The following is a 14022-nucleotide window of genomic DNA, read 5'->3' on the forward strand; positions in this document are numbered from 1 at the left end:
CTCTGCACCGAGCCAGCCCACCGCTCCACCTTGCTCAGCCGTGTTTACGCTGGCTGGCAAGAGTCTCTCCCAGCCCCACCTGGCAATGCCAGGGATTGAACCTGGGACCTCCTGGCTCTCCCCGTGAGCTACAGCCCTTTGCTGCAACAGCTGCACCTCGTGCGTAAGCAAGGGGTGGGTCCCTCACCTCCCACCCACAGTGGTTGTGTGTCTGAAGAGGGATTGGCCAAGTTGTACCCACCAGTGAAAGCACCCTCATCCTCTTGGGCCAGGAGGGCTCCTGACAAGGCTCCTAAGTGAGATCTGGGGCCGCTGGGTGCTCTGAAACTCCCGCTGGTCTCCAATAGCATTCTGCATGGCTACACCCTCGGGCCTCGCCCAGCACAAAGAGACACTTGCCCTGTGCCTGGGCTTTGAGCCCAAAGTGACCTCAAGCTGTCACATGAGCTCTTGCACAATTGTCACCCTTCCCCTCCTTTCCTTTCCTGGTGGCTCTCTCTCTCTCTCTCTCTCTCTCTCTCTCTCTCTCTGTGTGTGTGTGTGTGTGTGTGTGTGGAGTTGAGACTCTTCAGACATCTGACCAAGGTCCTTTTCTCTCTCACTTGAAAGCCCTCTCAGGGCTGTTTCCCTTGCTGGAGATTCTCTCAGGAGCCAAAGGCTTCCAGCCCTCTTCACTAGTCTGAGTTACTAATTTCTTTAATCCGCAGAGGGTCGGGCAGTTACACAAATAAAACAGCAACAACACAAAGACAATCATACGTGCCCCACACTGACCGTGGTGCCTGTTGAATGCCAGCCCCGGCTGGGCGAGGGTGAGATTTGCAGAAGACTCGACGAAATGCAGCACAATTGCAGGCAGGAGGGGGGAAGAGGAATAAGGGTTACTATGGGAAGAGTTGCAGCTTTTGATTGACAGCTTCTTGACAATCTGTGAGTGGGTGATGTGGCAGGCCTGTGAACAGTTAATGATCACCTCTCCCGAGGCCACTGGGCATGCCACTGCCTGCACGTGACCTGATCGGAAGACTCTGCATGATCAACAAAGAGCCAATTTGTCCTTGAGAGATGATAAAGGAGACATCTGTGCCAAGGCATAGCATAGCAAGCAGGGGGCAACAGACCAGCACGGTTCTCTGCTAGGCCGCCATCCCTCACAGGAGCCACATCTGTGGCTGGGAGCTAAAGCACAGTGATGGGAGCTGGCCTTGGGGACTTGCTTGGTGGGCATGGGTGGCTATGGTGCAATCCACTCTGGAGCCCCTTTCGTTTGCGGGACGGTGCTCAGGGGGTGGAGAGTGGTGGGCCTGATGTCAGTGGGGCACTGAATCTGCTGCAGGTTTTAATTTTGGCACCTTGGGCTGCTCCTTGAAAGTTTGTTTTAAAACCCAGAGTGGATTCTCTGCTCCACTGACATGGAGCCACCACTGGCTCTACTTCAGGGTGGGAAACATGTCCCCCACACACAAACACATGTTGTTAGATTACAGCTCCCATCATCATCCCTAACCATTGGCCATGCTGGCTGGGGGCTGATGGGAGCTGCACACCTGGAGGATCAGAAATGTCCCCCCCCTCCCTGCTCTACTGGTGTTATTTGCAAATGCAATTGTCACGCAGGGGGCAATTGCACTGTGCAGGATGCAACACTGCATCTTCCTTGCTTGCAGCGCCATTCCGTGCCACGTGCCACTGCAGAGCGCAGTAAGCAGCGGGAGGCTCTTCCGACCACCACGTGCTCTGTATTGCCTCCTTTCTTCCCTTTATCACACAACTCTGTGACAAACATCTCCATAGTGAGTTGTAATTGCAGGGGAAGTGGGTGGTGCTTGAAAGGCCACTAGGTTTTCGTTCCTCTTCAGATACCTGCACACCTACCTGCACAGACAGTTAATGCAAGATAACGGTCAGACTGAGCTCTCCCTCAACTTGCCTGGAGAAAATAAGAGGCTGCACCTCAAGAAATGGCTGGTGATGGGAGGAAATCTCACACACACCCCAGCAAGGACCCTGTTACCTCAAGGTTTACTGGTGGTGGGTGGGCTTCTCCTCCCCTTAGCTGTTTTTGGGGGCTGCAGCCTTCCCCCCCATATAAGTAAATTGAGAGAGTTAGCCCTCTGGCACCCCCAGCAAGGGCTGCAGGGAAGGAAGAACAGGTTGCCCCCAGTAGTCACCTCCCTGCCACAATCTCAAATGTTCCTCCCCATCTGAACATTTGGGTTCAAAAGGCTTGCAGGATCAGCACAGCTGCACAGGTGTACATCAAGAAGTGGAGCTTTTGAAAAAGAACCATTTATGATGACTGTCCCTTCCATTGAGAGCTCCCTTCCCACAGATTCCTTCCTACCCATCCAGGCTTAAATGTGAAAGATGGAGCAGGGGAGAAAGGTGGGAGAGGTACAGGGGCCAAAGTGGTTCTGCAGGATCAGAGCCCCTCCCACCGATCAGCAGAGGGGAGCAACAGCAGCACAATGCCCAGAAGTAAAACAGTTGTCACAACAGAAGTCTGAACAATGAACGGCTGAACTGCCATTCTTACTGCAAGTTGGGGCCTGCTCTGTGTTTCTCACAAGCAAGGATCAGCAGTATGTGGGTGGGGGGAGGAGAAATGTTAATGTGAATTGGGATCCTCTCTCGGTCCATTTCCCCAGCTGGAAACGGGTTTATGTGTGTGTGTGATAGCAACCCACCTTAAAGAGCTGCTGGTAGTGTGAGCTTGCCTACTTTCTCCTAGCTTTACATAATTTATTCTGAATCTTTAGCTTTTACTGTTGTGCTCAATTTCTTCACCATCTGCTAGTAACATGAAGGGGCCAAGAACCTGTGAAGTGCTCTGAAGCCTGGTCACCCCTCCAGTCTGGATGATTTCACCAAGCCGTGCGCTCACAATTCCAAGCATCTTTTTGCAACTCACACGGATCAGAAAAGAGCATATTTTAAAACAAACAGATAATGAGTCTCAAGCAGCTGCCGTCTGCACAATGCCACATTCTGCACTTTTCCTGCATTTGTAAATCATCATGACATACACACACTACACTCACACAGAGTCCAGAGCTTTGCCCAGATATACACAGTCCACATTCTCACCGTGACCACCTTTTAATGTGCATTTCAGCCATCTCCAGAAATAAACCACAATCTTCCTCTACAGATGCTTGGTCATGAATCAGGAATCAAAGCGATGCAACTTTGCACTTAACAGGCTTTGCTGAAAGGAGGGTGTCGCTTTATTGGAGGGGAGCATTTGGACAGAGACTTAGCTCCGAGCATATATACACTGTCCTCAATAGGAGCTCTTCAATCATGAAAAAACATCACAAGAAAAATATCATCTGGAAACAAAGAGGAGGGAGTGGTTTTTGCTGCCTTGCAAGGTTATGGCACTGAGCAAAACCAGGACCACAGACTCAGAAAGCTCTTTGGAAGAGATTAGCTGGCCATTGTACCTATCATCTAAGATGAAAAGTGGCAACAAGTCTTACAGATCAGTCTTCCCCCAACCTGGTGCCCTCTAGATGTTTTGAACTAGCCCCAGCATCATATGGCTGTGCTGGCTAGGACTGATGACAGTTGTAGTCCAAGACATCTGGAGGGCACCAGGCTGGGAGAGGCTGTTACATATCAAGACAAGCCAGAAATGGGAACCATAGCTATACGGGGGAAAAGATACCTGCTGGCACTTGAAGCAGTGCATGGTGAAACAGTTTGCAGCTATGGAAAGGTATGGCTGGCTGGGCTGTTTTCAGAAAAGCAGAAACAAAAGAAAAAAACAGAAGAATTTAAAAAGAAATACCCAGGAGCCACAAGCCAGAAGAGCCCACTAAGGTCACGTGTAGTCAGTGCACTGGGTGGCGAGTCTGTGGTTTTGGCAAAGGCTGCAGTGAAGCTGCTTCCCCTGGAGCCGCAAGGCCAGAAGCCGTTGGATGGCGCTCGCTGCCTCTTTCAGCAGCACAAAGGGTGGTGCGCTCGAGCTCAGGTGAGGCCCTGGGCTTCATTTCCATCCAAGAGAGCCTGCAATGAGGGGCTGAGGGGGCAGCAGTGAGGGCTTCTGCCAGTGCCCTGGAGAGTCCTCAATGGTGCAGGGCAACCCACAGCATCTCTCGATATAAGGCAGCTCCTTGCATTTCATGGAGCGATGACCTCCCTTCTCTGCAACACTGAAGGGAGCGGGTGGCACAGCCTAGGTCAGCCTTGCACAGCCCGGTGCTCTCTCTTGCCGGCTGGGGCTGATGGGCTGCTCAGTCCAAAATGCCTGGAGGGCACCAAGTGGGGGAAGGCGATGGGATTCTCTTGGGGTCTGTTATTCCCACCTACACAACCCAAGAATCCTAGGGCGTTTGAGCTCATATTGACTCACAGGACAAACGTGCGGCCTTCCCTAACTTGATCTCTATGGCTGTGCTGGGAGGGGCTTATGGGAGCTGTAGTCCAAAACATCTGGAGGGCACCAGGTTAGGGAAGGTTGTCCAGAGGAGAAGAGATGGGGCAGTCAGTCCTGGATTGCTTTAATTTTATTTGCCAGGGAGAACAAGTTCGGACCCTCATAGTGTGGGGCTGACGTGTTTTCATTGGTACAGACAGCCCTCCTTGGGACCAGGTTGCAGCGCAGAACACCAGAGAAGAATATCTGAGTTCCTCTCAGAGGAGAAAGAACAAAACGGCAATGCCACCTGGCCTGGGCGAGTTTAGAATTGGGGTGCTCAGATACCTGCCAGGCGAGTCAAAGAATGCCCCCCAAGGGGAAGCAGTTTTGGTCCCGGGTGCACAAGCCTGCCTCCTCCTGCCCTGCCTGTAGGCACCCATGAATTGGTTGGATGATGCCTTGGTTGGCTCTTGTGATGTCTCCCTGAAAGGACATGACTCTGCCTGCACCTCTCTGTGTCCTTCTGGGGCACAGCTCGGGGCAGGAGCATTGCCAGATACTTAGGACCTATCCGCACCATACATTTCAAACACTTTTACAGCACTTTAAACAGTCCTGGCTCCCACAAAGGAATCCTGGGAACTGTCATTTGTTAAGGGTGCTGAGACCCTCTTCGCCTCACAGAGCTACAACACCCAGAGTTCCCTGGGAGGGAGATTGATTGCTAAACCACACTGGGAATTGTAGCTTTGTGAAGGGAGGGGAATAGGGGCTCTGCTAACTACTCTCAGCACCCTTTAACAGTTTTCTTTGGGGGAAGCCATGACTGTTTGAAGGGCTGTCCTGGTGTGGATGTGGCCTTAGAAAGACTCAAGGCACCAGCCATAGGACACAAACGTGCAAAACATTGGCACCTGCTACCTTATACACAGAGATGGAAATTTAGCTTGGGGTGACAAAACCCCAAATCCTGGCTCTCACTGCCAGGGCTTACTTGGAGCGACGAGGTGCCGCCGACAGGATTTTCTGGGCCTCTTACACTATGGGTGGATTCACAAATCAAGATGGCGGCTGGGGTCCGTAAACAAAGTTTTTTTTTAAAAAAAGTGTTACGTTTTTAAAAAGGGGAGGAAAGGGCAGGAGATCTGGGGACATCCCCTAACAACACGCCTGGCTCAGGGTTTGGTAGACCAAAGGAGAGCACACCCTGAATGGAGAGGGGAAAAGAGTCCAGTCCTTGAACACTTCGTAGAAACCTGCAGATGGTCCAAGGGCCCCATAGTCAGCACGGGCACTGCTTCTTCCTTCCTGTTCCTTGCCCTCTCACACCCAGGTTCTTCGAGGCATCACAGAGACATCTTCTACAGCACCAGAATGGGCACGACGTTACAGCACCCATCTCTCTCTCTCTCTCTCTCTCTCTCCAGCGGTTCTCAGGCCAGGCTGAGGCGCAGCCACCTCACAGTCTCTTGACCAGACCAAACTGGGCAAGAAAGAGCACCCCACACACTGCTGATAAACCATCGTGTCATCACCAGGCAAGAGGTGCAGTCATCCTGGGGCTGCGCTGTGGCTCACCAGCCTGCACATCGCTGAAGGCTCGCTGCAGGGAGAGAAGGTGCAGGGCAGAGTGAGAGGCAACACTGGCAGATCACCCGGGATGGGCAGCTCTGTCCACTGAGGCTTCTCTCTATTTCTCATGCATACTGCTTCCTGTGGCTGGCTTTAACTGGTCTACATTTTAAAATAATGGTTAAGTGCTTCTGCCTTCCTTTGTCTTACATCAGGTGTGGGGAACCTTTGGCCCTCCAGATGTTGCTGAGCGACATCGCCTACCATCCCTGGCCACTGCCCATGCTTGATGGCAGGGCCAGCTCCAAAGGGCGGCTAGGTGGGGCCCTGGCTGAGGGCCCCTGGGGCTACAAGGACCCCTGAGGGGCCCCTCCGCTCCCCTTCCGCAATCCGCGGAGCTTCCAAGCTGCCCGCCATTCCCTCGCTCCACCTACCTTTCACTGCTGACTTCTTTTGTGTCTGTGAGCAGTGTGCGTGCAGCACTACCATTAACCAAGATGGTGACCGAGTTTTTCCTAAGGTGCTGATGGCCCTGCCGCCATCTTGGTTGATGGCAGAGATGCGCACGTGTAGCATGCATAAGTGCCATCAACCAAGATGGTGACAGAGGTTTCAGCCCTTTAGGGAAACCTTGGCCTCCATCTTGGTTAATGGTAGTGCTGCGTGTGCAGCCCACATAGCCTCAAAAGACAGGAGACAGATAGGTGGGGCGTGCACGTGGCTACGTGTGCATGCTCGCATGTGCGTGCACATGCCAGGGCCCGGGACAAGCTGGTGCCCAAGGGCCCTGGCATGCCTGGGGCCAGCCCTGCTTGCTGGGGCTGATAAGAGTTGTCATTCAGCAATGTCTGGAGGGCCAAAAGGTCCCCCACACCTGTTTTAGGTTTCAACACTTCCTGTTGGTTGCATCCAACATTCAGAGAAGACCCACTGAAATGAATGCAGACATCGCACTTAGGTCTATTCATTTCAATGGGTCTACCTTCTGAGTAAGACTAACGTTGGACACAATCCTGCGATTTTATGGTATCATGAGTAGCACTGAGAGGGCCCCAAAAGGCAGCATTTAAATAATGTTACAAATAACATAAATAAATATTTTTGTATGTTTTTTAAAAAAAGGTTGGAAACAAACCTCAAATTTGCTCATGAACTCGGCGAAAATGCCAAAGAACGCTTCGGAGGTCGTGACTTTGAAATCTTCCCCAAAGAAGGACAAGACTTTGCTGAACTCATCCATGGCTTTGTGTTGTAGATCGCTCAGAGACCGGATGGTGGGACGAGCCCTCTCCACGAAGGCCTCAGGAAGGCTGGCTAAGGATGAACTCGGCCACTGCCAATGGCTAAGTGGGCTGCGCATTTGTCGTTATCCAGTTCTTCAGGGGAAACTGGCTATTCTCCACCACCACCACCCTTCAACCCCACAGATCAGATACAGAAAACTCACTCCAAAGCCATTAATCCACCAGGATGCATACAGGAGCCTGGGGGGGGGGGTGTTGTTTCTCAGTACTAAAATGATGTATGTCACAAACTTACATAAAATTGGCAAATACGAATTTATATGAATAGGTAGAAATTTAGGCTTTAAATGTCCCAGCCAACCCATGTCCCATCAAATCACTCCAGAAAAGTTCCTCAGTTCATTTGTTCCACACCCCAGATGACTGGAGATCAGTTCCTCTTCATTTCCCCCAAAGTTAATTTATCAGCAGATCCTGATCCAGATCAACTCCCTTTCATTTCCCCCCATTCATCACCCCCAAATCATCTCTAGATAAAATCATCTTAAATTAATTCATTCACTCAAATTGATATCCTCCCCAGTAATCAAGATCATCCCCAGTTAAAATTTCCCCTAATCAATACCCCCAGAAACAATCAGGGCAGTAAAAAAAAAAAGATTTGGGGCTCAGGCTTCGGGGCTCTTACTAGCAACAGCCCTGCGGGCTTCTTTTTCATATGCAGACTGTGGGTGCTTCCAGACTCACTATTTTGAGGCAAGTATTCAGGCGAGTGTCATAGATTTAGGTTTGTGCAATGAAAGTGGGCTAAAGTGCTCTGTTGCCTTAGCACAACAAACCCACTTAAAAAAAAAAAAAGAATTTGGCTTTCTGCAGTTTGAAAAGTGACCGGGAAATGCATTGGAAAATGTGGGATGAACGAATGATTAACAAGATGCATAAACACCCTGCAAGCAAATCGGGACACTCAACATCATATCACCACCTCACAAACAAATCAGAAGGAATGCCCAATAAAGACTCGGAGCACATTCATCTTGATTGGAAGATTCAGGACAGACAAAAGGAAGTACTTCTTTACTCAGCGCATAGTTAAACTATGGAATTTGCTTCCACAAGATGCAGTAATGGCCACCAGCTTGGATGGCTTTAAAAGAAGATTAGACAAATTCATGGAGGACAGGGCTATCAATGGCTACTAGCCGTGATGGCTGTGCTCTGCCACCCTAGTCAGAGGCAACATGCTTCTGAAAACCAGTTGCCGGAAGCCTCAGGAGGGGAGAGTGTTCTTGCACTCGGGTCCTGCTTGTGGGCTTCCCCCAGGCACCTGGTTGGCCACTGTGAGAACAGGATGCTGGACTAGATGGGCCACTGGCCTGATCCGGCAGGCTCACCTTATGTTCTTATGCACTGACTAGTTAAGGAACATCCACTCTGATTTGTTTGTGGGGAGGTTAGACGAAGTTGCATGAGCATCAAAGCAAGCATTATCCCACATTTCCCCACATTTTCCAGTCACTTTCCTTACTGCAAAAAGCCCAATCTTGTTTAACAGGGCGGTGGGTTTGTTCCGCAAGGTAATCAACTATAATTGCACAACCTGAATCTGCCAGTATGTGATTGAATCCCTCCCAGAAAGAGGGACAGTCTGGAAGCCTGGAAATAATTTAACCTCTGCACAAACTTTGCGCAAGCAAATCAGGACGAATGATAGTAAGCAGGTCATCTGGAAGAGCTCTAAGAAGAAGTGGAAGTGAGCCCTCCTAGGGCTCTCCCTGAACAGTTTTCAACAATTGGGTCCATTCCCCTACCCCCATATTGTCAGGGCTTGGGGCAGAGCGCAGGCGCTTATGGGCTCTTGCTTTCCCTCCGGACGCTTTCCCAGGTGGAGACGCGGCATGGAGAAGGGTGGTCAGAAGAACTCCTGCCCCACTGAGAATCCAGCCCAGTTTCTGTCTGTCTTTTTGGAGAAAAGAGAAAGGATTCATTTTGTGGGCTCAAGGTGATGCCCACAATTCATTAGCCCCTTCGGTTAAGGTGCTGGACTACGACCTGGGAGGCCAGGGGTCGAATCCCCACACAGCCATGAAGCTTGCTGGGTGACCTTGGGCCGGTCGCTGCCTCTCAGCCTCAGAAGAAGGCAATGGGAAACCCCCTCTGAATACCACTTACCATAAAACCCTATTCGCAGGGTCGTCATAAGTCAGGATCGACTTGGAGGCAGTACATTTACATTTTAACCAAAGGATACGTCCATCACCGCAGCAAACCTGTCCTCAGGGGAAGCCGGCATATTCCGGCAAGCAATCTGAATCTCGGCGATGGTGGTGTGGAGGTCATTAAGGTCAGCCATTAAAGTTCTCTGATTCACTAAGGAAGAAAAAGTGTGTTAGAAAGAGGATCCCGGAAACCATTTCACCTTCCTTTGCAGGGCAATTTTACCACTAGAAATGGGGGGCAGGAACCAGCCCAGAAATCAGTAAGTAAAGCCTCTCTCAATCCACTCTCTCACACGCACCCTGCAAAGAACTTGGCATTGAGGCAATTCAGGGAGGCTTTTCAAGGAGGAAATCAGAGACTATTCCTCACGAGGGATGTGCTACAATTCCGCCCAATTCAGATTTGGTACCGAATTTTCCATTAATTCGTTTATTCTCAGTCGCTGGGGATTGGATTTTAATGTAGCAAATTTCCATAGCTATTTTGGAAAGCTATTATGGCCCTCCGTGGCGCAGAGTGGTAAGCAGCGGTAACTCAGCCGAAGCTCTGCTCACGGCCGGAGTTCAATTCCAACGGGAGGAGGAAGTCGAATCTCCGGTAAAAGGGGTCGAGGTCCACTCAGCCTTCCATCCATCCGTGGTCGGTAAAATGAGTACCCAGCATACGCTGGGGGGTAAAGAAAGGCCAGGGAAGGAACTGGCAATCCCACTCCATATATACAGTCTGCCTAGTAAACGTCGCAAGACGTCACCCTAAGAGTCGGAAACGACTCGCACTACAAGTGCGGGGACACCTTTACCTTTTTATTTTGGAAAGCAGACTTTTTGTTTAAAAAAATCCATCTCTAAAACATTGATTGTAAGAATAATTCATCAATATTTCCTTTTAAAATATCGATATTTCCTTCAAAATATTGATAAAAATATCAATACTGATATCAATATTTTTTTCTGAGCGAAAAAAATGACGGATCAGTAAAAGCAGTGGCTAGCGGATACAGAACAAACTGTAATAGATGCCAGTCTGTTAAGTTGACAGAATGCTTTCAAACTGGCACTGGCCAACAGATCCCACCCCTATTCCTCACTAACCCTCAAGCCTGGATCAACAGGAAGCAATAAAGGTGGCCCAATCTGCAAAGAGGATGCTTTCAATGTGCATTGGGAAAGACCTTTGCTGAATCAAAGTTGCTGATGAGTAGACATGATTGATTTCTTTTGTAATTTTTTTTGCATTTTTAAAAAAATAAAAATATTTTGATAAAATAAGGTAGGGCCCCATTGCTGCGTGGAATCTGTGTTTTAATTCCACTTCCTGGTAAGTGTGGGATAGCAACGCCTCAGCTGCACTAAATATAAGAATCTAGTGTAGAACCACAATGGGAAGGACTGTAGCGTAGAGGCAGAACACCTGCTTTGCATGCAGAAGGTCCCCAGTTCAATTCCCGACGGCATCTCCAGGGAGGGCAGGGAACGTCCTCTGCCTGAAACCGTGGACAGCAGCTGCCAGTCAGAGTAGACATCATTGCTCTAGATGGACCAATGGCCCGACTCAGGATAAGACTGCTTCTTATGTACCAAATGAGAACAGGGCAGCCTTCCTCAACCTGGTGCCCTGCAGATGTTTTGGACTACAACTCCCATCAGCCCCAGCATCACATAGCTGTACTGGCTGGGGCTGACAGGCGTTGCAGTCCAAATCACCTGCAGGGCACCAGGTTGGGGAAGGCTGAGGAAGAGGACAGATCTGAAGCCACCAGCATGGAGCTTCTCTGCCCCTCCTTCTAGGTGCTCCATCCTTGGCTACTTACCTTTGGCAGCATGTGGCACTGTGGGCAGGTCCTTGGCAAAGCCCAGGACTTCTGGGAAATGTTGGCTAAGGGATTTGGCGAGAATGTGCAGGAAGGTGGATTTCCCATCTACAGTCTTGGTTGTGTTCAGCTAAAACCAAGAAAAGGCAGTCAGTGGAACTCCAGGCCACAAGGAGCTCAGCCTGAGAGTGTAGTGCAAATGACCGGCTAGGTTGGCCAGGTGCAAAAACAGGCTCTTGCCCGTTTAAGACTTTTTACTGATCGCTGAAGCATCGCTCCCTCTTTATTATCTTATGCAAATTTGTGTGCCAATTGTTATTTAAATGTGAAATATTCTAAGGTTTTGTTTGTGTTTTGTGTAGGTTTGCCGTCCAGGGCTCCCTCTCGGGTGGGCATAAATTTGGCCAAGAAACCATACTTGCGCAGCAGTGGGAACTTCAGCCAATGAAGCTAGCATGATGAGGTGTGCCTGCTGCCATTTCCTCTCCTAGACATCCATTACAGGGACAGGAGGAGCCCTGTCCGCTTTGCCATCATGCCACTCTATTGACAATTGAAAATGTACATTCTAGGCACAAAAGAAGAGAAAGCCAGAGCTTTGTGCACACCCTCATCGCTTCATCCTTCGTCCAGAAACCAAGAAGAATGATCATAGATAGTCCCAAGGACACGTTACAGCCAGGCAAAAGCACTCAAGGAGGGGGCGGAGCAGAACTGGGGAGAGGTGTGGCCTTGGGGAGGGGGCGTGGCCTGGGAGAATCCCTGGGGGCCTGATAGAGAGGGCAGGAGGGCCGCATGTGGACACTATGCCTGAGGCTCGCCACTCCTGCTGTAAGCCAAGTGGAGCATAGCTGTTGCCTTTGAGGGCTCCAACTCCACTTACCTCGGTGAGGAAGTTGATTTTGAAGCCGGTAGTTTTGTTGGTCTTTGGTTGCCCATGATTCAGGTAGTTTCCCATGGCCAGCACAAACTGCAAAGAGAATTTCAAATTGTGAGTAATGAATCTGTGAAACCCCGTGGTTCCTTCGCTTTTCCCACTCGTGAGTCAGCGTTCCCCAACGGGGTGCCTTCCAGCTGTCATGGACTTCAGTTCCAATCAGCCTCAGCATCCTATGGTAGTGCTGGCTGGGGCTGATGGGAATTGTAGTCCAAACCATCAGGAGGGCACCGGGTTGGCAAAGTGTGGTGTACACAGCACTGAGCTTGATGGAGCAATGGCCCAACTCAGGCGAATACATCTTCAGGAGTTTGCGAGCCGGACCCCAGAAAGCCAGCCTGGCTTACATGCGGAGCTGAAAGCATATCAGCTGTTGGAGACACCTTCCAAGCCATCCCTGGGGAGAGCTCCTCACAGCATCAAGGATGCTGATTCCCATCTAGAATCTGTTCAAGGGAGGCAGATCAGTAGGGCAAGGTGGAGCAGAGCCTTCCCATGTTTGTCTGCACCCCAAGACCCAAAGCTATAGCCCAGTACTCCTGTGTTCCCCCAGCGTCACGTTCATACACTTCTTATCATTCAGGGGCTCTCTGGAGACTTTTCTATCCACCTCTCTTGCTATACCCAGAACTGGAAAACTGGGGAAGGACCACAGCTCAGTGGCAGAGCTTCTGCCTGGCATGCAGAAAGTCCCAAGGTCAATCCCTTAGGGCATCTCCAAGCAGAGCTGGCAATGCCAAGCTAGATGGCCTGACTCAGAATAAGGTGGCCTCCAAGCTTCCTACAGGTATATCTGGTGGAGACTGGTGGCTCCAGTGTCAGTGAGGCAGTGGAATCCACTGCGGGTTTTAGTCCATACATTCAGAGCCACCAGTCCACCAGGGGGAATATCTAAGCACTGGATGCCAAGTCCTAGAAGTGTGAAATTTTTGACGTGTCCACCTTTTCTCCTCTGTTGCTTTTGTCTGAGAATTGCGTTGGTATCCAGGATGGGAAGAAACCAGAGCAAGTGGACTCTGCCTCCAGTGACCGTCCCCCAGCTCTGCCTCCCGTTAGCTGCTCCGCCCACTGCCCCACCGGTTCCAGGGACTGCCCAGCCGCCACTGAGCTGGTGTGAGTTTCTCACCCCTCCCCGCCTCTCCCTCGGGTTCAAGATGAGCTCTGTGTCACCAGGAGTCCCAAGGCAGGCTGCGACTCCGGCACGACCAGCAGCCAGAATCCAGCTGGCATGGTGGCACCTTCTGCTCATAACTTCTGAGTTAATTGTTAGCCAGATGAGGATGCTGTGCTATTAACCAGGCGTCATTCATGGCCTCATTAAGGGGTGCAAAGGATTATTTGGAAACCCTCCAGGTCCAACGGCCTGTTTTGTTCCCAAGGAGGCGAACTACACGTTACAGACAAATGAATGCATATAGGGAAGCCCCAGAACTGCTTATAATTGAAGGAAAACAGTTTGGGAGGTGGGGATTTGGAGCAGAGAAGATTAGGTGGGTTGGGTGGGATGCTTAACCCTTCACCTGCCAGGCTCTTTCCACTCCAAATTACCCCCTCCCCAAAGCTGCTCCCACAAAAGGCAGCGATGGCCACCAACTTGGGTGGCTTTAAAAGAGGATTAGGCAAATTAATGGAGGAGGACAAGGCTATCAATGGCTACCAGCCAAACTGGCTATGTTCTGCCTCCACTGTCGCAGGTAGTGTGCCCCTGAATACCAGTTGCTGGGAAACTGCAGGAGGGGAGAGTGTCCTAGCGCTCAGGTCCTGCTTTCAGGTTTCCCAGAAGAGGCATCTGGTTGGCCCCTGTGAGGACAAGAGGCTGGACTAGATGAGCTCCCTTTGGCCGGATCCAGCACTGCAGGGCTCTGCTGATGTTCTT

General features: G+C 50.6%; 2 protein-coding genes across 5 annotated transcripts in view; both read right to left on the reverse strand.

The window, feature by feature from the left end:
- Nucleotides 1-799, reverse strand: part of SLC5A11 (solute carrier family 5 member 11) — a 33620-nt gene extending 32821 nt beyond the window's left edge. For 3 of the 4 annotated variants that reach the window (XM_061600131.1, XM_061600127.1, XM_061600130.1), the window contains exon 1: nt 242-302. The gene's annotated coding sequence lies outside the window, so the exon portion shown is untranslated. Of the gene's footprint in view, nt 1-241; nt 303-774 lie in introns of those variants that run through there. The other variant, XM_061600132.1, reaches the window with a different exon arrangement.
- Nucleotides 800-5887: 5088 nt separating this feature from the next.
- GRID2IP (Grid2 interacting protein) overlaps nt 5888-14022 on the reverse strand; it is a 56934-nt gene continuing 48799 nt past the window's right edge. The window contains exons 19-23 of the mRNA XM_061600294.1: nt 12093-12179; nt 11210-11339; nt 9431-9549; nt 7071-7235; nt 5888-5966 (exon numbers count right to left, since the gene is read on the reverse strand). Coding sequence (XP_061456278.1) covers nt 5895-5966; nt 7071-7235; nt 9431-9549; nt 11210-11339; nt 12093-12179 — 573 coding nt within the window. The 3' untranslated portion in view covers nt 5888-5894. The remainder of the gene's footprint in view (nt 5967-7070; nt 7236-9430; nt 9550-11209; nt 11340-12092; nt 12180-14022) is intronic.

This window comes from Rhineura floridana, chromosome 17, assembly GCF_030035675.1.
Source record: "Rhineura floridana isolate rRhiFlo1 chromosome 17, rRhiFlo1.hap2, whole genome shotgun sequence".
Lineage (NCBI taxonomy): Eukaryota > Metazoa > Chordata > Lepidosauria > Squamata > Rhineuridae > Rhineura > Rhineura floridana.